Source organism: Caretta caretta, chromosome 15 (assembly GCF_965140235.1).
Source record: "Caretta caretta isolate rCarCar2 chromosome 15, rCarCar1.hap1, whole genome shotgun sequence".
Classification (NCBI taxonomy): domain Eukaryota; kingdom Metazoa; phylum Chordata; order Testudines; family Cheloniidae; genus Caretta; species Caretta caretta.
The window spans coordinates 11,841,687-11,867,346 of record NC_134220.1 but is presented as its reverse complement, the minus strand read 5'-3'; the positions used below and the strand labels follow the sequence as shown (position 1 = coordinate 11,867,346).

Genomic DNA, 25,660 nt, shown 5'->3' with positions numbered 1-25,660 from the left:
ACTCAGGGTGGGCACCCAAAACTGACGCACTAGAAATCAGCGGCCACTTAAAAAAAATTGGCCCAAATCTTTCTCAAGAAATAATTTTTACTGCTGTTCAAACCTTACACTCTATTTTGAGTCATGAAAGACCTTAGGGATACGATTAATGGGGTGGAGAAACAAAATGAAGGTACTGCAGCCTACATTTTCCAAAATGGCTCCTTATTTTAGAGGCCCAGCTTGAGTCACAGGGTGCCTGATTTTCAAAAGTGCTCCTCTGAAAACGAGGCCCAAGGTGACTCAAGCTGAGCACTGAAAATTGAGCGCTGAGCAGCCACTTGAAAATACTGGCTTTGGAAGCTGCCTCTCCTACCATTTGTTTAGGATAGGTCTCTGATCAACCATTTCAATACACGATTGCTGGCAGGGACTGCGCAGGGGATCCAAAGCAGGCAAATCTATTTCCCATATAATTAATCCTCTTTGGTGTTGCAGCAGATTGAGTTCAGAGAAACTTTTGATGAGCAACTGCAGTGCAAGCTTCCCCAAACTGCTGGCTAATGGTCTTCATTCCTAACCCAGAAGGACCATCTTTGCTGAGCAAGGTGACAGCTCAGTCTCCATGTCCCACTCAGTCCTTGGCCTCTCTGCTGGGACTCCCAGAGGTGCTGATTGTGGTGACTGTTTTTTTTTTTTTGTTTGTTTGTTTGTTTAGAAATGTGGATACTTGCCTATGTGGAAATGGATGGAAAACACTCATCTCTTTGCAGAGAGTGACTACAAAACAGGATTTGCAGAAGTTGCTTATGGCAAATTTCCATCTCTTTTTCCATGATCATTTAACATAGTGGGTAGACAGAGACTGGGTTTTGTTCTCTGGGGTCATACTTGCATTTTAAGACAGAAATGCTGTAACTTTGGCTTTCCAATTTGGGGTAAAATCTTTCCTTTCCTAGGCTGTGCCATCTTCTAAGGGTGGAGGAATGATAGCAGTGCCAGCGCAGAGCAGCAACATGCTCAGCGGTACTTCTTACTGCTGCTCCAAACAGGAAGACCACATACATCCATATCCACAGCCTGCTACATTCGGCAGCATATGCATGGAGGAGGGAAGGACCTGGCTACACTTCTTGGGTCAACACTGTGTTAGCTGGGTCCTGGTCTAGCACTGAAGGGAGCACAGGACTGTAATCCTACCCTGCTGTTGCACAGGTGAAGATTTTCTTTGCACCCATTTTCCTGCTAGAACACCCACAGTAGGCAATACAGGATTTTGCCCTGGCTGGGCTACCCTGAACCTGTTTAGTTCTGCACTCCTGTGGTTTCTCTTACTGTATTGTATCAACAGGCAAAACCTTCAGGAAGCCACAGCAAAAAATCTGGGCTGTAAACCACAGGAAACTAGAACAAGGCATGATGCAAAGTGGGTGATTTTAATACTGACCCAGATAGTGCTAGATAACATCAGTTAAATAATTTCCCTGCCTTCTTCCTTAAAGACTAACTCCTTTCAGCCTCACTTTTTGTAGGGCGGGGAGGATCACACTATAGGGGGTCACTGATGTACAGCGCTGACTCACTGGCTTTTCTTCTATACCCTCACCATGGATCCAGTCTGTGCCAGCTCACAGACGGGGAAATGATAGCATATTTCTGGACTCCTCTCTGCTCCCAGTAGATCAACATGAAAAGCCAGATCCTTTGAGACTTTCTGCAAGAATGTCTTTTCCAAATACCTGTTCAACTGCACTTATCGCCTCAAAGTCTCTCATAAAAATTCAATATTATTGAGGCTACATGATGCAAAGACTGGCTGGGGGTCAGACTGGGGTTCTGCTTCAGCCACCTGACTTCATGTGTCTTGCAGATGAATATGAAGAACCCACTTTTTTGATTTTTTGGGTACAACAGACAAACCTTAAAAGAGAAGGAATAAAATATTTCATCTGGGAAACGACCTAGAAAATTCAACTGTCCTCTGAAGAGCATTTGTACCAAATTTGGAAACGTAATTAATTAATTAAACCATGGGTTTCAGAGTAACAGCCATGCTAGTCTGTATTCGCAAAAAGAACAGAAGGACTTGTGCCACCTTAGAGACTAACCAATTTATTTGAGCATAAGCTTTCGTGAGCTTTCATGTTAAACCATGAAACAGAGCGGTTTTATTCCTGCTTTAAGTACTAAGCTTCATGTAAATTTCACTATGGAGTAGCTACCAGTGTCTCCAGATAAGTCAACCTCAGGGATTCTGCTGATTTGAGCTTCATTCTTGCGTCACAAAAAAAATCTAAATTCTTGGATAGTTTTAAAAAAATAACAAAACAATCCAAGGTGGATTGCTGTTGTAAGGTAAGAGACCAAAGGATAATTGCCTCCAGCACTCAAGAAGTATGATATCTCAAACAACTGCATGCCTTGGCATGTTATTTCTCTTAGAAATGGTGTCTTTAATTGTAATCAATAAGAACATAGGAATTGCTACACTGGGTCAGACAAATGGTCTAATAATCCAGTGTTCTGTCTTTGACAGTGGCCAGGACCAGATGTTTCACAGAAAGGTGCCAGAAATATGCCTCACTACAGCACAGGCATAATTTCCCTTGTGATTCAAGGTATCACTCTTCAGTAACAGTGACATGGAACCCTCCATGGTTCCATGTATATACATCACATAGCACAGAATGACTGTATCGTAGATAATGACAGTGGAAGATTATTTTGTTGGGAGTAAGTGATCAAATACCTTCTCTGGTGTCCTATGTCTACATTTACCAGGATCCCTCATGAATGGTAACAGAAGGCCATTTCAACTCTGGATTTTACACCAGTGTCGCTGAGATCACAATGCAGCCCTTTGTTCACACTGGAAATGCCTGTTATAAGCAGTTTCTGGACCTGCCTGCTTATTTTTCCACGTCTTGTGAAGATTCCAGCATTTCCTCCAGAATATACTTATTTATTCATGTGCCACTTGCACATTAGATGCACAAGGGAAGTGCCCGTTGCTTTATTGTTCTTGTAAGATACTGCAGCCCAATGTATCTGTCAGACAGAGCCATCTTCCGCTGTTGCTATGGCTCGACAGCATGCTACAGCCAATTGCGAGAGAGATGGATATATTTGTCTCTGTTGCTAAAGGCAGACCAGGATCCATACCCAATCAGGAGGCAGAAGGAAGCAGGGCTGGGACTTGCTTTGAAACATCAGCTCTCTATAGGGACCAGCATTGTCTTCTCTGCATTTTATTATTTATGTAGTTTTTAAGAACGACAAATGGCCTGTGGCAGCCCTTCCATGCTGCAAGACTATTCTACACGAGAGGGATGGGTTAACTAGCCAGTCAGTGTTGAAAATGACAGCACAAAGCCAGTCTGTTACGATAGGAAGTACACATTTCAAAATGACTTGAAAGAGTCCTTCTGCCTCCACTACATCAAATGACTGCTCCCCTCCTGACCACATATACACTCCAATTCACCTAAATCCCCCTCACTAAAAAACAGCAACAATCTCATATAGCCCCCTCCAAACACAAGTGTTTCAGATGCAAAAGGTTTGGAACCCGAGTTAGAAAAAGCAATCAAATGCCAGTGCAGGTACTGAGACTTAGGTAAGAACTCTAGAGATGAATTCCTGAGGGAGCTCCCTGTACACCCCGCAGTAGTAGGTTCACAGCACAAACGTGCCTGAGGCCTGGTGGAATTATGCTTTTTAAAAGACTTTTTATAACCACACAATATTCTACTCTGTGGAAAATGAACCATGGAGAGAGATGTCCATTCATAACCTTTATTTGCAAACTTACTTCATTACAAGAGAGTCAATGTGGGCATCAGCCTTCCACCCGTGAACCCCAGGCCTGGACTCTAGGCAAGAAGGATCCTCTTTTGTGATCCAGAATCTTTTTTTAAAAGATACACAATTGAGGTAAATACTTAAAAAGCTAAACAATGATTTACCCCTCAGTTTTTTTAAGCCTGGGTGCAAATGAACCCCCTCTCCCCTATTTCTCTCACAATTTCCATTTTTTAGCCCCAGGTTGAGATAAAAGGAAAAGTGCAGGGCTCCTGATCTGTGATATAACAAAAAAACACAATGGAGAGGGAGCAGAAGCAGATGGCTTAGAGGCTGGTTTGGGAAAAAGTATCTGGACAGAGGAACGGTTAGCAGTACACTCCTCCGATCCTCAGTTATTTGAGGAGCCTCAGCTATTTGCCCAAAATTCAGGTATTAGACTTCAGCTGAATACAGTTACCAATTTCTATTAGAGGCCACATACTCCTGCAGTCTAAGGGAATCTGGGGCTGCACAACTCAAAAGCTGCTTTGCAAGGTACTTGGGGACATACAGGGCCTGCTTCTCCACTGCCCTGCACCTCAAGCAGTCATTTGCACCTGCAAAATAAATGCAAAGTCAATTTAATATGCTACCAAATGAAAATGGTAGTGTTCTACATTCACTTTGTACAGGTGTAAGTGCAAGGCAGTAGAGAATCAGGCCTTCAGTTTCAGTAGACTGTGGGAAAGGCAACCATTAGGACCAGTTGCAGAGCTCCTGTCCAGCTGGAGTTGGGATTCTAAGTGTGGACTGAAAGGGTTCAGATGTCCCCACCCTCTCCATTCCTCCGACCTTCATGGGGAATTCAAGGTCCACCTGCTACTGGGCCCTGACACTCTGGCTTTCCCCATCTCATCCTCTATAATACAGTTTTGCTGGGTGCTATGAATTCTATAGTGCTCCAAAATGTGTGATCTGTGGCACTATGGGATTTGCAGTGCCCCAGAATTCACAGCACAAGTGAACTGCAGAGGCGGGAGGAGGCAGCTTTGTATCAAGGCTCAGCTAGGTCCCAAATTCTCCAGCCCTAACAAACCCACAGGGCATCCACACTGTAGACAACATTTCTGAGGTTTTACTCCCTTTGAATTGAAGGTCTTTTTACACAACTTCATCAACAACAACAATAGGTGGACCCAGAACCATCTCGTCCAGATACACCCCAGTTATGAATACGGGGTGATCTGAACAATTTAACTTCCATAGAACCAGTGACTAAATACTTGCAACGGGCTACGCAGCTTCAAATTGTCCCAGTTAAAGTCTGTGATCGGCAAGAACCTCAGAGAGCACTGCTTTTGTTACTTTTAAAACTCTTGATAAAACTGTAGTCAAAATGAACTTAGTAACAATTAGAAAAGGTCTCCTTTCCCAGTTAACTACACTGTGTTATCTCACAGCCTCTTTTGGCGAGAAAGGGGCAATCACTGGAGAACTGCAGACCACCATACAAAGTCTAGCTATGCGAGTTACATTCGACCACCAACTGAGAATTCAAAGAGGAGCCATGCTGCCCAGAATGTGTCGCTGGTCATGGGATCGCTTAGTGGATTCTCCAGCACCTGAAAGACAAAATAAAGAACGACAAACTTCATTGTACACTTCCTTTAAGGATGCAATTACCATCTGCAGAAGAGCTCCTGTTTTCCTTCCTGAGCAGAGATACAAGAGCACAGATGTGTGTGGGAGTACCGGGGTAACGATGGGGTATATGTACAGAGGGGGCTGAAAGCAAGAGGAATTCTTGTTCCTTTTACTGAATACCAACAGGGCAAGTAATCACACAGAGTGAGAGAGAGAGAAAGGGAAAAACTGTTTACCCACAATGTCTCCCTTCCAGATGGGAGAAATGTGAAAGCTCTAGCAACAGAGAGACTGCGAGCCCTGGAAATCTTAGAACAGGCTCATTCATCATCAATGTCCAAAGCTTTCCTACTCATCTGGTTCATGTTATGGCTGTAAAAAGGTCATTTTCCAAGATAAAGATCTTCATCCTGCTGCTCTTAGAGGCTCAAAGGGTGTCTCTGTTACTGTCTTCAGAGCTGCAGCTGCCTCCCACAATAGGGTTAACAGACATTTTAAACTATCTTTTCAAAACATTTGTTCCACCAGATTATATCAGTATAAGAAAAACAGAAACTGATGCTAAGTGGTCTCTACACCAGTAAATCTGAGGCCAAGAAATAAACGTGACAGGTAGTTCAAGATGGATGTCAGATGGAAATTTCTTAGGTTGTACTGTTTATCATCCAATTCAGAAATGTGTCACCACAACTCTCAGCACACTGGATTTCTTGCTTCCATCCTCAGGGATGCTGCTGCCTTAAAGAGCAGTGTTAAAAAGCAGGTCACCTACTAAGGAAACTAACTCATTTGTTTTGTTTACTATTTCCTGTTGCAGCATTACTTTCTGCTTCTATAAGATGGTTGTTACGGGGGGAAAAATTCCTTTTCAGGGACAGTAAGAAACATTTTGTAAAGAATGTCATATCTAAAATGCTAATGACACTGGGAGAACAGATTCAAACCAGGGATGTAAATATTTTTAAAAGTACCTATTTAAACTATTAAAATATCGGTTATATCGGTTAACCCTTTAATCATTAACAAGTTCACAATCTACCCCACCTATCTATTATCTTTGTCACTTTTCAGAGGCCGTAATAGCCTAGTACTGCACCCAAGTGAAGATTTGTGCTTTAAATATATTATTTTTCACCTGACGGGTCCCGTGAAAGCCGCTGCAGACACACGGCAAACAAGCCAGTGGGAAGGGGTCTGCAAATGGAGGCAGTGATCCCCAGAGCCCCAGCCTGTACGGCAGCTGTGGGAGGCCATGGGACCGGTGGGTCTGGGTGCCCAGACAAACCCATGCTGAACACATAGGGGTTCCTGAGGGGGCACGGGCTGTAGCTGTCTGAACTGAGCGGTTAGGGGGGCAGAGACAGGTTGTGGCACCATGAGGCAGACCTGCACTTCACACTCCCCCTGTAGGAGGTGCCCCTTCTGCCTGGCCGGTCGTTGCCTCAGGAAGGAGGTTCCTCCCTGTCCCCCATCACAGGGATTCTCCCCTCGGGGGAGGGGGTGGCAGAGTCACACGCTCCACATCTGGTCACACCAACAGCTTGGGCGGAGCCTCATGCGTCCCCTCCCTTCCCTTCCTGGCTGGTGACAACTGAATTGTCATAGTAACATTAGAACTCAGAGGCTGGGAAAGTTCCGCTTCTGCAGTTCCATCCCATCATGTGACACCCTCACCCCCGCCAGCCCCAACCAAACGTTAACTGCAATATATTAACGGTGAGACTAATACTTATCGGTTAACCGTTTAACCATTTAATATTTTACATCCCTAATTCAAACCACACAGCTGCTGTTAGAAGGTGCATACCATTTAAGCACGCACAATCTAGGGTGGTTAGCTATACACAGTTCTGTGCAGACCTCCTACAGTGTGCATAAACAGTGCATTAAACGATATGTTCTGCAGGATCAGCAGCTACAGTGACATATGTTTAATTTAATCAGGGTTGGATAAGCAATTTACGTGAAAGAAAATCCCTCTCTAGTATTTGGTGGACACTGCCCAGGGAATTGGCCTCTGACAACTTGCCTAGATTGGGTTCGGAGACCTTGGGGTCGAGGGGTGTCTCTGAGCATTAAAAGGAGAAGAATTGCTAGGACATGAATCAACATCTTTAATATGCCACCAGGAGCTAATCCTTCCTGAATGCCTACTGGACTCTGTGACTAAATAATGGGAGTGAGCAATAGACGGCTGGGATTCCCCATACCAGGCTTCTCAGTCAGAGACCCAAATTGCTTACCAGCTATTCCCATTTCAAGGATTTGCCTCTGAGCATGCAAAAGCCAGTAAGCAATGGACAGCACTGAAGGAGTTTATATTCTTCCTAGGAAGAAATCTTATCACACTGTAAATATCCTGAGATTGCAATGGCCCAAATATGCAAGTCACTGTGCATGAATGTCAGAGCCAGGCTAGCCTGCCTTACATAGGATCCAAGACCTTTAAGGGACACAGGAATAAAGATAATAGGAAAGGAGAAAGGAGAACACTAGTCAAACCTGCCTCACAGCTCTCAAAAAGAAACACTCAGAAATTTACCAATATCTTCACTTTCTTTTATAGGACGGGACATGATGCCATGGCTGAGGGAGGAGATAAAAACATTTCGTTTACAAGAGATAAATCCCACCTGTACTGACGGAGAAAGCCAGTAGAAATTAAACCTTAGACATCCAATGCTCAATCTGCTAAAGAAAATGTCACCTTGTAAAAGGCTGTGGCTGGAATAGCTAGGTGGCTCCCTTGCAAGGAAGGCTGGATTTTCTATACAGAGTTCAGCACCCCCTTTCAAAAGGACCCAGGACCCAACACGCACTGAATGTGCTGAGCTCTTCTGAAAATGAATGGGAATTATGAGTGCTCAGCACCTATCAAAATCAAAGCACTGAGTTATGTGTTTATACCAATTCTGGTGACTAATTTTAGACAGCCACATTTGAAAATGTTGGTCAGCGGAGGGGACCTACCTCTGGTGGAAGAGCCTGGAAATAGAACACTTGTGTGCATGTTTTCACCACATCCTAAGAACGTCAGCAATGGGATATGCTGTTGTTACCTGTCCCATCATGATGATCCTTAAAGAATTGCCCTACTTTCTACTTCACATCTCCCATCTCCATCTGGAGAGGATTACGCTCCCGATGTCTCTTCCTTTATAGGTTGAGTGCATTCTCTTACCTGGCTGTGTCCCAAGGCCTGGATTTCCTCCAGATGGGATGTGGAAACAGGTGGACACTGGGATTTGCCAAGCACAGCCTGGGGGGAACTGGAAAACCATCGGAACAAGTTAGCTCACATGAGAATCTGAGACCTCCTGGGTGTTCCCTTTGCAATCATGCACGACCCATCATTTACTTTAGCCTCCCAGCAGCAGGTCTGGAGGGACATTTGCAGGAGAAGCTTCTGTGCACAGACTGGTGAGCACTTACGTAAACCCACGCCACCTCCCTACCCTTATTAGAATGGTTTAATTAAACAGATCCTGCAGTGAGAACACTGTCACTGCCAGCAGGGCTAAAGAGGGCTGGCACATAAGCAAAATCAGGAATCTGTGCACCCAGAACACACTCTACAGCAAGGAGACATCTACCAAGGATTGTGTCTATCCTGGAGAACAGGACAAAAACAATGATTTTAGAGTCAAAACATACAGCTTTTGGAACTAACCAAAACATCCTTAATGCTGCCTCTACAATCTGTCAAGGCCTCTAGCTGAGAGTCTCAGATCTCAGCCTGCAGCTTGCCCCTCATCCAGACATCACATCTGGGCTTTCCCCCAAGGGTCCCATCTTGGGGCCACAGAAATGCTGGCTATGCTCAGAGCCACAGGTGCTAGGCCAGGGAAAGGGGAGTGGGGGGAGATGACTTGACAGATGGGATGAATGCATCTCTCCCTTTCTCTCAATAACCACCTCCAAGTCTCAGAGGTACCTCCAGATCCTGCCCGCTGTGTTAGCAGTACTGTCCATGCTGCTCCCAGCAACACTCCTCACTGTCACTTGGCTTACAGCAGATGCAGAGCAGAGGACCCATTGCTAGAACCATTCCCACCAGCCTGAGTTAGGTTCCCAACAATGCAGGCAGCACCCACAATTTGCAATGAGCACCAAAGCATTTGTGCATCCTAAACCAACATGTGGCTGGAAAATCCAGGTTTTCTTGCTCCATGAGGGTGAGTGGGCTTTTCTGTTTCAAATGCCCATCACTAGGGACTTTTGCTCTGCATGAATCATGAGCTGCGTCAAATTTCACCCCCTCCAACCAGAGGAGCAAGGAGGAAACAGCAAGGTTGGTCTGAACAAGCAGTGGCTTGGGGCCCCACACGGAGCCACAGTTTACTTGCTGGACACAACTATTCCCACCCAGCAGCATGACCAGATAGTCCAATTCCTCCCCCACACTCCTTCCTTGTAGCCGTGGGCCCTGCAAATCACAAAGCCGGATTTGGATACAGTCCAGGGGCTTAAGACAGACTATGAAGAGATGCAGGAAATCTCCTGGAGTTGTTCTAATGAGCTTTCAGGCTGAGTCCAGTCAGGGTGAGCACCTTTACAATGACACAGAAGCAGACTGAGGTGCTCTCAGTTGACCTGTAGATCTGCTCCTGCAATTGTCACCAACCAATAAGGGATAGAGGGTGATCTGGTAGTGAGAGCATGTGGCTGGAAGTCCATTCTAGGCACTGACAGCATGTGACCTTGGGTAAGTCATGTCCCTCTCTAGGCCTCATTTTTCTCATCTGTAAAGTGGGGACAATGCCATTGACATGCCTTACAGGGTGTTTGAGAGGCTCCTTTAATTAATATCTGAGATCCTCAGATGGAAGGAGCTAAGTGTGATATTATTATTAATTACTGTTGTTATTATTGAGTGGAAGGAACTGGAACTTTTCCTCTGAGGCAAAGATTAGCTGGGGTTACAGTGGCCCACCAAGCACAAAGATATTCCCCTTTCACCATTGGGCCAGATGTCCACTGATAAGAGGTCTAGCCAATAACAATGAAGGACAATCCTCTGTGGCTTCCAGTCTCCATGGGTAACATTTTCAAAAGCACCTAAGTCCCATTGCCTTTATAGAGACTCAGATCCCTAAATGCCTAAGTCACTTCTGAAAATTCTACATCTTGTGCCAATTTCAGAACCCTCCTGGGAGAAACTGAGGCAGGTAATAAGTCAATGTGCAGCAGTAGCAGCAGGGATAGGAGAAGAGGAAACTAACTCTGTCCTCATGTCTAGGTGTCCTTGCAATCAGCAAGGGTTACCACTGCCGGAGTATGATAAGGAGGGATGGCATGCAGCTTCTTGACATTGGTTATGTACCCAAGTCACATACCGCAACAAGGAGACATTTACCCTATATTTTCCCCAATTGCAGAATATATTTTAAAAATAAATATGATTCATTCTAGAAACAGAACATACGGTTTTAAATCCAGCCATAACGTCAACAGCGGCTCCTCTATGATCCTTCTTGACCTTTAGTTGCTATTTAAGACTGTATGAATCCCAGAACTCAGCCTGCAGCCCTGCCCCATTGTGTCTATTACAATCCCCAGGCCTGGGCAATCCCAAACCACCCAGCATGGGATATTTGAAATGCTAGTCCTGGCAAAAACTGCAGAGGAAGACAGGAAAAGCGTCAAGACATTTCAGCAAGGGACTGGGAATGAGAAGATTTGAGTTCTATTCCCAACCTTCACACTGACTCCCTTTGTGCCCTTGGCAAGTCACATAACCTCTCCATGCCTCAGTATCCTCATCTATAAAATGGGGATAATAATGCTTATCTACCTACTAGGACTTCTGTGAGAATTAATTACATAGTGTTTGATAATGTCATTATTACACAAATGGTAGAAAGAATGGAGGAGAAGGTCTGGGATAGGAGGTTGCTGATTGTATTTTCTCCTGCAGGTTAGTAAACAAAAGCAACTTCATGATATTTGCTCTGTGACATCTACTGCTATGTAACATTACGATGGTACCAGGGCATTTTTGCATCCCATGAGCTGCAAAACCTGTAGGGGAAAACCTGCAACCATGAAACATCTCGTACAGACAGAAACCTTGGTGCAGAGACAGACAGACAGTGCAGCTGGAGTTCAGGGACTGCCACCTTTGATATCCTGCTGGATGGAAGAAACTTGTTTTGATGCTGTGCATCTCCAAAAGCTATTTCAGGATGATTCACAGGCTCCATAAACCCAGCTGTCAGGATTGAGGATGGGCCCATCACACTCAGGACAGGTGGCATCCACTGTTAGAAACAAGCTGGGCAAGCAGTTCAGACACTGAACCCAGTTCAGATGGGGGTGGGATGGATTTGTCCCTTCTCGTACAAGACTGGGGGCCTGATTCTCCTTTGCCCTGTACTATGTGGAGGCATTTACGCTGCGCACAGTGAGTGCAATTATGTAGCATTTCACACCCCTGTGCACAGATGAAGACGTCAACACAAGGCCAGGGCAGTGGGAGAATCAGGCCCCCGGTGTGGGAAGTATCATCACACTGTTCCCAAAGCCCTGCTCAAAGGCAGGGAGCCTGGAGACCAGGGAAAGAACGGAGCACAGAACTCCATTCTCACTTGTGTCCTCCACGCCTGTTACCTGTGGGGAAGAATGGCTTCCAGGGGCCCTAGATGTCCTTCTCTAAGCATGAAACTTTCAATCTCTAAATCTGCCTGGTGACTGATGCTTTCTGAACTGGCCTCAGTACAGCCACCTCGAGGGACCCTGCTCCCAGAAGCTCTGACACCTGCTGGAGTAAATGCCAATGTTAAGCGAGCTGCGGATAACAAGACTCAGCCCACAAACCCAGCCTTCCTCATCAGAGGCTGCATGACAGACGCACCACAATCCCACACCCATAATTATGGCCAGCCCCAGTAATTAACTGGCACCTAGCTGCTGCAAGACTGGCTGCTCCTCTCCCCACCACTTCCATCCAACTTCCCTTCTCAGCTCTGGAGACATGAATTAATGTGTCCAAATTAGACCATTCCAGAGAAGGGGGAGAAGACAGGGAAAGCTGCAGGATCAGTGAACTACATGGGGTGGGACAGGATGGAGCGAGTGAGAAGGCAGGGGAAAGAAAGGGAGAGGTGCAAAAGACAAGGAAGATCAAGTAAGGACAAGAAACTGAAAAAGGGTATGTTTCTGAAGGACTGATACGCTCTGCTAGCAGGAGGGCTTGGGTGCCCTGGAGTGACACACAGCCAGGAGGTGAGTGCCTGCTGAGAGGGACTGCCTAGCCAGTGCCAGGGCAAGCAGCACTCGGCTGTTGAGAACCAAGAGGGTTTAAATATTTAAAAGCTAGTAGCCAATTAAGGTGAACAGCAAACAGCTGAAGGGAGCTGGCCAGGGGAGCAGCTAAGGAGTAAGTGTGGCCTCACAGAAGTGGCTGGAGGGCCTGCAGCCTGAGCAAAGAGGTACAGGGGTAAAAATAAACGCTGGTCAAGCCCAGTGATCTCAATTTTCAGACTTGCTCCCTGACCTGTTGAGAGCAGGACCCAAGAGCTCAGGTTAAGTCCAGCTCCCCTGCTTGTCACTAGACAGAGGAGGCTGCCTGTGGAAGCAGGAAGGTCTAAGACAACAAATCAAGTTGTTTTCAAACCAACAATGGCTCTGAACAGAGGGCAGTTCCACTTACCTGCTCTACCAGGGCTGCTCTCGCCAGAGACTCCTTCTGCACTGGGAGTTGGCTGCGTTGCGTCCAGATATTCTGTTTGGAAGGGAAGCGAGCGACAGGAGCACAGGACAAAGTTCTCCAGCCAGGGGCTAGTGGCAGTAAAACTTGACGTCTGTCTGGTCTCCGTGGTGGAAGAGCTAAGGCTTATTCCGTGCTCAGCCTTAGTGCAGAAAGCGGCAGGCTCTTCAGTGTTGAGAGGGGTCACTGAAGTTTTAGTTGACCTCATTTCCTGTAACTCACTGCTCTGCAGAAAGCTATAGTGATGCAGTGAATGAGAGGCTTGACTTTACTGCTCTACAAAGAGCATGATCATCTCTTAATGGGAGAGACCGCTGCTCAGTACCTATAGCAGCTCCACCCCTAAGCCCCCTGTCTCCTAGAAAGGAGTCACTGCCAACTGAACCCCGGAGCACCAATCCAGGGGGATGGCGAGTCTGTGCCAGCTGCTCAGAATGGCTGAAGCTGATTTTGGGGCACTGATCACTCCCATCTATGAAAGGAGTCAAGACTGCAAACTGGTCTTACTGGGCACTGCCAGCTTGACGGGAATGTCAGTCCTGCGAGGGAGATTAAAGTCACGCAATCACTGCACTTCTCCTAGAATGATGAGATTCCCTCATACATCACCTGGATTCTAGCAACTTTGAAAAGGTCCCATCAGCAGACCAGTCCAGACCCGCAGCTGACTGCTCCCACCCCGGACCACAGGGCACAAGGGTAATCTCTTTCTGCTCCGAGCCAACGCCTGCATGAAATGCATCTGCAAGACACAGAACAGGGTAGGTGTCCCAATACTCCTGGGAGCCCTAGGGTCAGTACAGTTGTGATGCTGAAAGGAAACTAACAAAGGTTGGTGCTAGTGGGCAAATACAACAGGGCTCCCCCTGTCATTATTGATGACTGAATTCTGGTTATGACCCTGGAAGGGTGCAATGGAAATGCTCAGGTTTTGTTCTAAGTTTTACTGGAGTGAATTGCGGCTCCAGGGTCACATGTCTGCACCAGGCTACCCCACTTATTAGCTTGGGGAGCAGGATTCTTCTAAACTATTATTGTGTTGCTAGCAACTCTTAGTATTCATGATCTAGATTGGCGCTTTGCACCCTGTCCAACCTTGACAAGGCATTTGGGTAGTGTGAGAGACGTAGGTGCAACCTTCAGATTTTCACTTGCCAGCTGGTGAAGGGCAAGACATTAGGAAAGTGACATGCTACGTCCATGGAGGTGTGGGGCTGGAAGGAACCAGATGCCAACTTCACCAATGCGTGAGCACTGTCAACTGCCATGACACCTGCTATACCCTCTCCAGAGTGGTGTCTACCATGTTAACAGTTGGATGCAGCAGTAGGGGTCAACTCTGCTATAACTCTTTTGACACCCATTGTGTCAACAATGATGCCCTACAGGAATAGAGTGCTGCAAGGAGGAGATGACTTTGATACAAACTCCCTATTTCCACACTAATGGCGGACAGCGCAAACAGGAGGCCTGTATACCAGAGCATAATCCTGCCATGTCTGTTTGATTCAGTAATGCTGAGTTACTGATCCCAAGGAAGCAGGGGTAGCTAATAGTGACCCCTCTGTTTATCATGAGGTGATCCTAAAACAGGCTTCCATATCCCAAGCCCACTCGGAGGAGACCAACCTGCAGCTTGTGGAATGCAGGATCCACTATCAGGCTGATGTTTTGCTTGGTGAGTTGACGGCTCCTCATTGGTTGAATTGATGAGCTTTTCCAGCCGACTGAGCCGAGTTTTTTGACGACGACGGTAATTGGCAAACCAGTTATAGACCTGATTTGGCTGCAGGTTCATATCCTGAGCCAAACCCTCCTGCAGATCCAGGTAATCAGGGGAAAAAGAATAAAGCACATCCAAATAACCATGCTCGTCCCTCCAGTTTCCAAAAGCCATCAGACAGTATGAGCTTCCAGACCCTCATGCAGGTACCTGGAGAACATGCATAGCTCCCACTGATTGATCAGCTCATAAAGAGGAAGAGAACAGAAAAAGTTAATTCTCCCTTGACATCCTATTTGAGAAAGGGAACCCCAAGAATCCCAATGGGTTTTTGCCTTATTTGTAATTTAACTGATATAAATAACCAACTAATGGAAATAAGCACATTTTTAAAACTGAACGTAATTTACCATTGGAAGACAAATTATTGGGCTCAACGCAGGAATCACTGGGTGAAATTCTCTGGCTTGCCTTATGCAGACTAAACTCTCATAATGGTCCATTCTGGCCTTAAGAAATAATCTATGACAGGTCTTTAAAATCTCCTGTGTATTACATTAAAAAACTACATTAAGAGAACATTTGATTTAAGCAATCAAAAGTCAAGAAATGCCACAGTTAAGGTTACACATGTAACTTATATATAATCATTACTATAATCTTTCATTAAATGATCACAGATTTCTTAAATACAGTATAACATTTTTTTCTATATTAGATACATGTGTAGCATCTTGTAATATATTTTCTTACTTTTAAACGTACTATATTATCATTGTGATAATGAAACTATGTCTTTATTGATTTTGGCTATTTATATAATAGATTTTCCTCTCTCTCAAGTAAGTAGTTTAATAATTTAGTCAACATACATGTATTATATATTTTCTTTTCAATCAGAAGTGCAACCTTCCTGGGGTGTAATTCAGGGAACAAGGAAGTTAACTACAAAGCTAATTTGGTCACAGACTTGGGTACCTTATGCATGCTAGCAAATTTCACTATTATTCTATGTTGTTATATTTAATCAGTAGAATACTGCATAAGAATGGCTTGTTGTGTGCATTGCATAAAATAACTTTAAGAGACTCGAAGTAGTACACATGCACATATCTAAGGCTGTAGAAAAATTATCTATTATATTAAACTACTTGATAAATTACACGATCATGTATCATAATGCCGGCACACAACAGGACAAAGTAATGATCTAGTGTGTTACTTTCCACTGTCACTTCCTGACTTTAAAGTGCTTAACTGAGCAACCTTAGCATTCTCTTAAAACAGATTTTTGTAAGTTGCTGCTGTTTTAATGAAAAATATTTAAAAAAAAAAACAAATTTCACAATGCAGAACTAAGCTAAACATGCCCAGAATAACCTGTTCCCCATAACCTTGGGGGCTTGAAGGAGGGAGCCCCTTGAGTGAAAATTTTAGGAGCACTGCAGTTTTTACCTTATAAAACAGTGAATCAGACAAGGATTCCTCCCAAGTCCTGGCTCATTCAAAGGCCACTTTCACTACATTTGTCTCTGTCCAGCTAAGCTACATGCACATACGCACAAGGGCTGACTATCTTGGTTGCAAACTTTACAAGTCTAGCAAGAAAACTCAGTGCACTTTTAAATGGGTTATAATTCAGTCAAATCACAACCAGTTAGCACCAGAACGCCTACAGTGCTTCTCAGTAAGAGCTATTTCCCTGCCAAATTTCACCCAGCCATTTCAACACTAGAGCTGTTAAAACACTATTATAACAGGGAATACATTTTCTTCCACTTCTTTGCTCCACATAACAACTGGATTTCTTTTGCTTTAGCTTAAAAAAATATTAAAATGCACACCCCTTTGGGCAATGATCAAACATGAGAAACTTCAGTCCAAAAACTGACTGAAACAAGGGATTAGATTGGAAACATTTATGTCGCTTTGATCACAGTAGTTGCTGCTGTTCCCGCGCAAGGCAACCTTCAGCAACAGCCTGAGTAACATTGTGGCATATTGACAGGTTTCAGATTAGCAGCCGTGTTAGTCTGTATCCGCAAAAAGAAAAGGAGGACTTGTGGCACCTTAGAGACTAACAAATTTATTTGAGCATAAGCTTTTGTGAGCTACAGCTCACTTCATCGGATGCATGCAGTGGAAAATACAGTGGGGAGATTTTATATACACAGAGAATGTGAAACAATGGGTGTTACAATACACACACACTAACGAGAGTGATCAGGTAAGGTGAGCTATTACCAGCAGGAGAGAGAAAAAAACCTTTTGTAGTGATAATCAAAGTGGGCCATTTCCAGCAGTTGACAAGAACGTGTGAGGAACAGTGGGGGCAGGGGGGGAAATAAACAGGGGGAAATAGTTTTACTTTGTGTAATGACACCTCCACTCCCAGTCTTTGTTCAAGCCTAATGTAATGGTGTCCAGTTTGCAAATTAATTCCAATTCAGCAGTCTCTTGTTGGAGTCTGTTTCTGAAGTTTTTTTGTTGAAGAATTGCAACTTTTAGGTCTGTAATCGAGTGACCAGGGAGATTGAAGTGTTTGCCGACACCACATTCTACAAGCCATTACCCTCTGATCCCACTGAGGGTTACCGAAAGAAACTACACCATCTGCTCAAGAAACTCCCTGAAAATGCACAAGAACAAATCCACACAGACACACCCCTAGAACCCAACCAGGGTTATTCTATCTGCTACCCAAGATCCATAAACATGGAAATGCTGGACGCCCCATCATCTCAGGCATTGGCACCCTGACAGCAGGATTGTCTGGCTATGTAGACTCCCTCCTCAGGCCCTAGACTCCCAGCACTCCCAGCTATCTTTGAGACACCACTGACTTCCTGAGGAAACTACAATCCATCGGTGATCTTCCTGAAAACACCATCCTGGCCACTATGGATGTAGAAGCCCTCTACACCAACATTCCACACAAAAATGGACTACAAACCATCAGGAACAGTATCCCCAATAATGTCACGGCAAACCTCGTGGCTGAACTTTGTGACTTTGTCCTCATCCATAACTATTTCACATTTGGGGACAATGTATACCTTCAAGTCAGTGGCACTGCTATGGGTACCCACATGGCCCCACAGTATGCCAACATTTTTATGGCTGACTTAGAACAATGCTTCCTCAGCTCTCGTCCCCTAATGCCTCTGCTCTACTTGTGCTATACTTCATCATCTGGACCCATGGAAAAGAAGCCCTTGAGGAATTCCACCAGGATTTCAACAATTTCCATCCCACCATCAACCTCAGCCTGGACCAGTCCACACAAGAGATACACTTCCTGGACACTACGGTGCTAATAAGCGATGGTCACATAAACACCACCCTATACCGGAAACCTACTGACCGCTATTCCTACCTACACGCCTTCAGCTTTCACCCAGACCACACCACACGATCCATTGTCTACAACCAAGCTCTACGATACAACCACATTTGCTCCAACCCCTCAGACAGAGACAAACACCTACAAGATCTCTATCAAGCATTCTTACAACTACAATACCCACCTGCTGAAGTGAAGAAACAGATTGACAGAGCCAGAAGAGTACCCAGAAGTTACCTACTACAGGACAGGCCCAACAAAGAAAATAACAGAACGCCACTAGCTGTCACCTTCAGCCCCCAACTAAAACCTCTCCAACGCATCATCAAGGATCTACAACCTATCCTGAAGGATGACCCATCACTCTCATAGATCTTGGGAAACAGGCCAGTCCTTGCTTACAGACAGCCCCCCAACCTGAAGCAAATACTCACCAGCAACCACACAACAGAACCACTAACCCAGGAACCTATCCTTGCAACTAAGCCTGTTGCCAAATGTGTCCACTTATCTATTCAGGGGACACTATCATAGGGCCTAATCACATCAGCCACACTATCAGAGGCTCGTTCACCTGCACATCTACCAATGTGATATATGCCATCATGTGCCAGCAATGCCCCTCTGCCATGTACATTGGCCAAACTGGACAGTCTCTACGTAAAAGAATAAATGGACACAAATCAGACACCAAGAATTATAACATTCAAAAACCAGTTGGAGAACACTTCAATCTTACAGTGTGTATGGTAACACCCATTGTTTCATGTTCTCTGTGTATATAAAATCTCCCCACTGTATTTTCCACTGCATGCATCCGATGAAGTGAGCTGTAGCTCACGAAAGCTTATGCTCAAATAGATTTGTTAGTTTCTAAGGTGCCACAAGTACTCCTTTTTTTACTGTGGCATATAGCATCCATACCCGCTGATCCTTGTTTGGATTCACTGTCACATTTGCAGCAAATCTGTGCAGCTTTTGGCGCACTTTTTCAGGATAGTTTCGATCCTTTATTCCTTCAGGACAGAGGGAAACTGGTGGAGGATTCCTAGGCAAAAAAGAAAGTATAATCACCAAGGTCCCGAAACTGCACCATTAAACTCAATGGAAGTTTTGCCATTGATTGCAATAGGAATAGGCCAAAGTTTCAGGTTAACGGTGAAACCTGTTCCCCAATAAACGTCTATCTTAGGATGTGAATACAGCCCTTGAGTTTCCATCCACCACACCCCCAAATCACAGTAAAGAAGAGCACCAGATCATCCCACTGCCAAGGTACCTCTTCCTGCACCGGAATTTCTGCACCGGTGTCAGGGAATCTGTGTGGTGTTTCTCCATGACTTTGTGGTAGTGGATCTCATTCCAAAGTTGCACCAGCTCCTTCTTTTCTTTCACCCTGCAACACTAAGACAATGGCAGGGCTGAGCACATCCTCTCCAGACAGTCAACCAATGTCTTTCACAGAGGGGGAAAAAACCCTCAGCATCCTGAAACTTACTGAAAGGGATTCATACTGGGTCAGCTGAGTTGGTAGCCTTCCCCAGAAGAATGAGTCTCTTATGGCCCACTGTTACTTCTCAAACCTGCACAGGGCTCCTTGTGCAAGAAAAGAGCTCATTATGCACCTAGTGAATTTAGACCTGGTGTATGGACCTAAGCTGACAGCTCTGGAAGCTGAAGTCTCTTCTCTTCACAGAACACACATAGCACGATCACTGGCAGCCCAAGCTTCCTCGCACCATCCCACCCATGAGTCCATCCTCTCGCACCATCCCACCTATGGGTCCATCCTACAAGGGGCTGAGCACTCAGGACCTGATCCAGCGAGACACTTAAGGACATGGTGAGCTTTAAGCACAAGAAGGATCCCAATTCTAATGGGAATTACACTTGTGTGGTCCCTGGAGTCTTTTACATGCCAAAAATTGCTTTCTTTTACTAACAGATGTTTTGTCCATGATTTCCCTCAGAGATCAGCACTGTATACCCCTCCCCCAAACTCCTCAGGGACCCCAACAGGCTAGTCTCCTACTTGTTGTTGCTGTAAGCACTGATGTTCTGACTCCTGACATGTATGTTATCATTGCTTGTCTAACACGACTTCCTGCCATCCCTGTAGTTTCACTGAAGTGACCAAGAACACATTCCTACCTCCAGGAGTCTGCAGGCTGTGTCATGCTGTCCCCTGTGGATATGGACAAGCACATAGGCTCGGACTACATTGATGTTGGTGAGGAAATATTCCTGAAGCTTGCTCCCCATCATTGCCTCAACCAGCTTCTCCAGGCTGGGAGACATGCTCTGAAGATTGCAGCAGAGCTGTCCTGCTAGATCGAGCAGCTTGGCCTGGGGAGGGTCCTTGTTTTTATTCTTTTTAAGCAGCGCCATGAACCGCTTCATGCTTACATTCCTCTGGACACCTCTTCTATGCAACAAAGAAACAGAATCTGATGTTTGAGCTGCTAGACGAACACTCCCCTCCCTATCAAGGCACATTGCTAGCTTCTAATTCTCCCTTATACTATACGTTAAAATACTTCACTGCACTTCTATAGCACTTTCTACCTGAGTTTTTCAAATTACAAAGAGTAGTTAAGCCTCTCAATCCTCCTGTTAAGACAAGAAGTATTCCAGGCTTGCAAGTGGGAAAACTGAGACACAGAGAGGTACAGTGACTTGCCCCAAATGACAAGACGGTGGAACACTTTGTAATCATCAAACTTAGAGAACAAAATACAGGGCAAATGAGCATCAGTAAAAGGTAAAGAGAGAAAATACATTGAATATATGTTTAAAGTAATTATTTATAAAAATGCTCCTCCCACAAAAAATTTAGTCTGCTACATAATTGTAACCACCGACCAGTTGGGCAAAATCTAATTATTCAGCAGAATGGGGTAACTAAAACCTCAATCTGGGTCGGTGAGATAAAGTTACTTTCTGCCCATTGGAAAAACACTGACTTGGAGCATCTAAAACTCCACAAGTACAATAAATTACAGGGACAAGTGACCTGCAGGTGATTCACTGGTCTCTTGTATTCTTGTAAATGCCATCAAGTGGTAACTTCTCTGCACACTGAACTTTGGAAGGAGTACCTACAGAATTAGCTACATATGCTCCTCTTGAAGAATAGGACAGAATAGTGGTTCTCAAATTGTGGGTTGGGACCCCAGTGCGTCGTGAACCATTTTAATGGGGTCGCCAGGGCTGGCGTTAGATTTGCTGGGGCCCAGGGCAAAAGCCCGAACCCCATCGCCCAGGCTTTGGCTTTGCCCCTGCCACCTACAGCAGTGGGGCTTGGGTAGGCTCAGGCTTTGGTCCCCCTTCCTGGGGTCACGTAGTAAATTTTGTTGTCAGAAGGGGGTCACAGTGTAATAAAGTTTGAGAACCCCTGGGACAGAATGCAACTTGCTGAGAGACAGAGAAAGAGTTTAGCTAAGTAGACTAGATCACATGGGCAAGTCATCCATTGCTGACCCTCAGGCTTTGTCTTCACTGCAAAAAAGGTGTGTTTTTGCATCAAGTTGGCCATCTCACTGTATAATCCTAGTGGAGATAAGGCACAGGTAATTTTTACCTCAATGTAGCTAGCTGGGGTTGGTCTCAGGTTTCACTGAGGTGAAAACTTCAGTGCCTGGTCTCAACTCGGATTTTACATTGAGACAACTACATTGATTTAAGCACACTTTTTACTGTGGTGAAGACAAAGCCATACGCCTTTTCTTGATGAGGAAAAGGGTGTATTTTTAAATTTGTTAACTAATCTGTGTTAAAATTCTGGTGAAGACAAGGCAGTTGTAGGTTTTAACACATATTACCTGGTCAAGGTAAACCCTAGCATTTAATCACAGTTGGCTCATGCTTAAGTCTTCTCGCTCCCCTTTCACCCCCCACCTTTTTATTTAAATTATGCCTTCATTTGGATGCTTAGCATTAGTTTTATATTTTATTTTTAATCTATTGCTAGAAGATTAGGAAATTCTACTGTAGAGTTTACTTTGACTAGCTAACATGAGTTAAAACTAGAACAACCTTGTCTTCACCAAGATTTTAAACACAGGTTAGCTTAACATGGGTTAAAAATGCACTCCCCCCCACAGTGAGGAAAAAGCCCTAATTGCATTTACAGTGGTTCTGGACTGGGAGTCCAGTTTTAATTTTCAACCTCAAGTCAGACAGGAACAAATCCAACACCCACTGAAGTCAACAGGAATCTCTCCACTGACTTCAAGGGGCACTGGATCAGCACACACAGGAATTTTAAGTGCTGACTGGCTCAGCAACTTGTCCTTGAGGTAGGGACATGCAATATCCATACAACAGATTCATTTTAATAACTCATTTTGGCTCCAAAAATAATCAGGACAAACACTTTATCCTCAGACAACCACACTGTCGATCCCAGTTGTCCTTGGACAAGTCACCTTAAAAAGAATTTCCTAGCCTGCAAACAACAGGTGAAAACTAAAATACACAACCAAAAGCAAATAAAGGCATCACTTAAAAAAAAAAACCCACACACACAAAAAGGTGGGGAGGCGGGAGGAAGAAGTCCTCCTACCGGTTTGAGCATTGGCCTGCTAAACCCAGGGTTGTGAGTTCAATCCTTGAGGGGGACATTTAGGGATCGGGGCAAAAATTGGGGATTGGTCCTGCTTTGGGTGGGGGGTTGAACTAGATGACCTCCTGAGGTCCCTTCCAACCCTGATATTCTATGATTCTATGATACATGAGTCCACAGCGATTAAAACAGAATGCACATCTGAAATGATGGATTGGAATATATTCAGCGTTGTGCAAGAGTGGCGCGGCGCGTATCCAGTGGTTGGAAGTCCCACATGCTGTGGGTTAAGAACAGTCTCCTGGTTCTCCAGGGCACAATGGGGAAACCCCCATAAGTGGCAAGTTCTAGGGGCCCGTGGTGCCTGGGCACCAGGAATATTCCTGGCTGGGTCTCTCCCACGGCCCCACTTTCCACCCGGGGCCCCCGCCCACCACCCGCAGTGCAGTGGAGCTGAGCAGCTTCCTGCCTGCTCGCTCCATGTGGCTGCCGGCCCCTCTCTGTGGCCCCTGGGCGGGGTGGGTCTATGTCTATGCGCGCTGCTCCCACCCCAAGTGCCCCTGCAGCCAATAGGAAGCTGCAAGGGCAGTGCTAGGGGTAGCCCCCCCAGCCTGCCCTGCCTAGGAGCGCAAGGTAAGTGCCGCCCCCCTTTTCCCCCACACTCCCTCCCGCCCCCAAACTCCCTCCCAGAGCCCGCACCCCCAGCCCAGAGCCTACACCCAAATTCGCTTCCAGAGCCTGCACCCCTCAACCCCTACTCCTGTACCCCTGCCCCAGCCGAGAGCCTGCATCCCTCCCCCCCTCCTGCACCCCCACCCCCTGCCCCAGCCCAGAGCCTGCACCCTCCCCCCCTCCCCACAACCCCCCTCAAACTCCCTCCCAGAGCCCAACTTCTCACCCCTTCTGCACCCAAACTTCCTCCCAGAGCCTGCACCCCTCCTACCCCCCAAACCCCTGCCCCAGCCCAAGGCTTGCACCCCAGACCTCCTCCCCCATACCCAAACTCCCTCTCAGTGCCTTAGGCAGGTAGGGAGCAGAGTCTGCAGGGGCAGGCTCTGGGCACCACCAACCTTTCTGCAAACCTGCTGCCCCGGGGAAACCCCTACAACACCTGCGGTGTCAGACAGCTAACACTGTTCTGATGGAGGCTCCTGAATTTCCCCTGTGGTATCCACGAAATACAAATGCAGCTGTGAAAACTCCATGAACTTGGGATAAAAAAGCTTTATCTTCGGGCAGGGCTACCAGGCCTGGCCCACAGCCCAGCGAGGCACTGTGTGAACCAGCCCCGGGGCGCAGGGCAGAGTGGCTAAGCTCATGCCAGCCCTAGAAGCAAGGGGGCTCGGGCTCCTCCATGACACGCAGGCGGGAGCCCACCAAGGGGTGTTGGGCTGGGTCTGGAAGACCCTTAAAACCTCTTTTCCAGACGCTCTTCAGGGGCCAGCAGAATAGGCTGCTGCTGCCCCACCTAGGAGCCTGCCCCCTCCGGGCCTCCTTCAGCCCTGCCCCCGCTTTGTAACAGGCCCCCCGCCCCGCACCCCGCCGTGTCCTGCCCCCTCTCCCCGCAGCGGAGACACGGGAAGGGCTAGGCGGGGAGCCGGCCAGTAGGGGCCCTGCCTAGAGGGCGCCCAGCGGGTCCCCCGCGACAGCAGCCGGAGAACCCCCGGCCCGGGAGGCCCGAGCCCAGGGCGCGCCCGGCCCCCGCTGTACCTCCCGCGGGCGGGCATCGGCGGCCTTGGCGCCGGCCGGGCTGCGAGTCCCAGCGCTGCCGACAGCCACCGCGCAGCGGCGCCGGGAGCTGCCGCGGGGAGGAGCTCGGGGCCGCCCCCGGACACGCGGCGCCCGTGGGACGCGCCCCGGGAACGCACCCGCTGCAGGGCCCGGCCCCTGCTCCGTTGCCGCCTGGGCTCAGGCCGGTTTATTTCTGGCACGTGGCCTGCAAACGCCACACGGCCAAGGGCCAGAGCTCTCTCCCCGCCCGGGGTGCGCAGTGGGGGATGCAACAGGGCCCCACGCGGGTGCTGCAAGAACAGCAACGCCCGGGCTAGTGGAGGCGGGGCAGCGTTTCCACTCAAAGTGAAGTTTCGGAGGGATTTAAAATCTAACCACGTTTCAGGGTAGACCGGACAGTCCCGAAGTAAATAGGGCAGCTGAACGTTAGAAACCCGCAACTCCCTGTGATAGGGACAGTCTCATTTTAAAAAAGGGGTCCTTTATAAAACCTTTCAGTAAACATTGCAAGGGGATTGGCTTCCCTATCCCCCCCCCCCCAAATACTTCCCTGCCCCTAGGAAATTGTAGCAGTCAACCTTTTTTTTTTTTTTTTTAAACAAAAAGCTTAGTTAGACAGAGCGGCTATTGTATGTGTAAAATAGGGACTTTTCATAGTAAGGCAGTTGAGTAAACTAGGTGACAGCAGTTTACAGCAAGGTACCTGCATGGAAAAATGGTAGGAAATAACTTTAAAAAAAAATTAATGTAATAGGAACCAGACATGCACTGGTAATTACAATACACTGAGATGAATTAAATGAAGAGGGTGGCAGCTCAAACCAGACAGTCTTTTGTACATACATAAAAAGAAAAGGAGGACTTGTGGCACCTTAGAGACTAACCAATTTATTTGAGCATGAGCTGTAAACATCTGATGAAGTGAGCTGTAGCTCACGAAAGCTCATGCTCAAATAAATTGGTTAGTCTCTAAGGTGCCACAAGTCCTCCTTTTCTTTTTGCGAATACAGACTAACACGGCTGTTCCTCTGAAACCTGTACATACATACTATCAGATACAGTCACTCAAACACTGGTTCTTGGATACAGAAACTTTTTGGGGATAAAGACACATTTTTGTTGAAACAATGTTTATGATCGATCTCTCTCTCTCCTTTCTGTTCACAATCTTCCTCAATCCTGTAA

The 25,660-nt window shown here is 46.3% G+C and overlaps 1 protein-coding gene across 11 annotated transcripts; it reads right to left on the bottom strand.

Moving 5' to 3' along the window:
• Positions 1–3,760: 3,760 nt before the first annotated feature.
• ANHX (anomalous homeobox) lies at positions 3,761–24,871 on the bottom strand. 11 transcript variants are annotated; one of them, XM_075120241.1, is made up of 10 exons: positions 24,851–24,871; positions 20,332–20,605; positions 19,460–19,584; positions 19,105–19,228; positions 14,744–14,930; positions 13,724–13,856; positions 13,058–13,350; positions 12,016–12,166; positions 8,588–8,675; positions 3,761–5,384 (listed from the first exon to the last, which is right to left on the bottom strand). In XM_075120241.1, exons 2-10 carry the CDS (start codon positions 20,578–20,580, stop codon positions 5,292–5,294), a joined length of 1,443 nt encoding a protein of 480 aa, XP_074976342.1. In that variant the 5' UTR covers positions 20,581–20,605; positions 24,851–24,871; the 3' UTR covers positions 3,761–5,291. The 11 variants fall into 11 exon arrangements, with proteins under 11 accessions (XP_074976342.1, XP_048677770.1, XP_048677771.1 ...); XM_048821813.2 differs by lacking the exon at positions 24,851–24,871 and adding an exon at positions 24,613–24,752; XM_048821814.2 differs by lacking the exon at positions 24,851–24,871 and adding an exon at positions 24,613–24,752 and having other exon boundaries at positions 20,332–20,602.
• Positions 24,872–25,660: the final 789 nt, after the last annotated feature.

Excerpts from the sequence above, each read along its gene's own strand:
- ANHX (XM_048821809.2), bottom strand. Across the intron at positions 12,167-13,057 it reads GAGCAGCCCTGGTAGAGCAG|CAGGTGTCAGAGCTTCTGGG; the intron begins GTAAGTGGAACT and ends CATTTACTCCAG. Across the intron at positions 5,385-8,587 it reads AGGCCTTGGGACACAGCCAG|GTGCTGGAGAATCCACTAAG; the intron begins GTAAGAGAATGC and ends TTTGTCTTTCAG.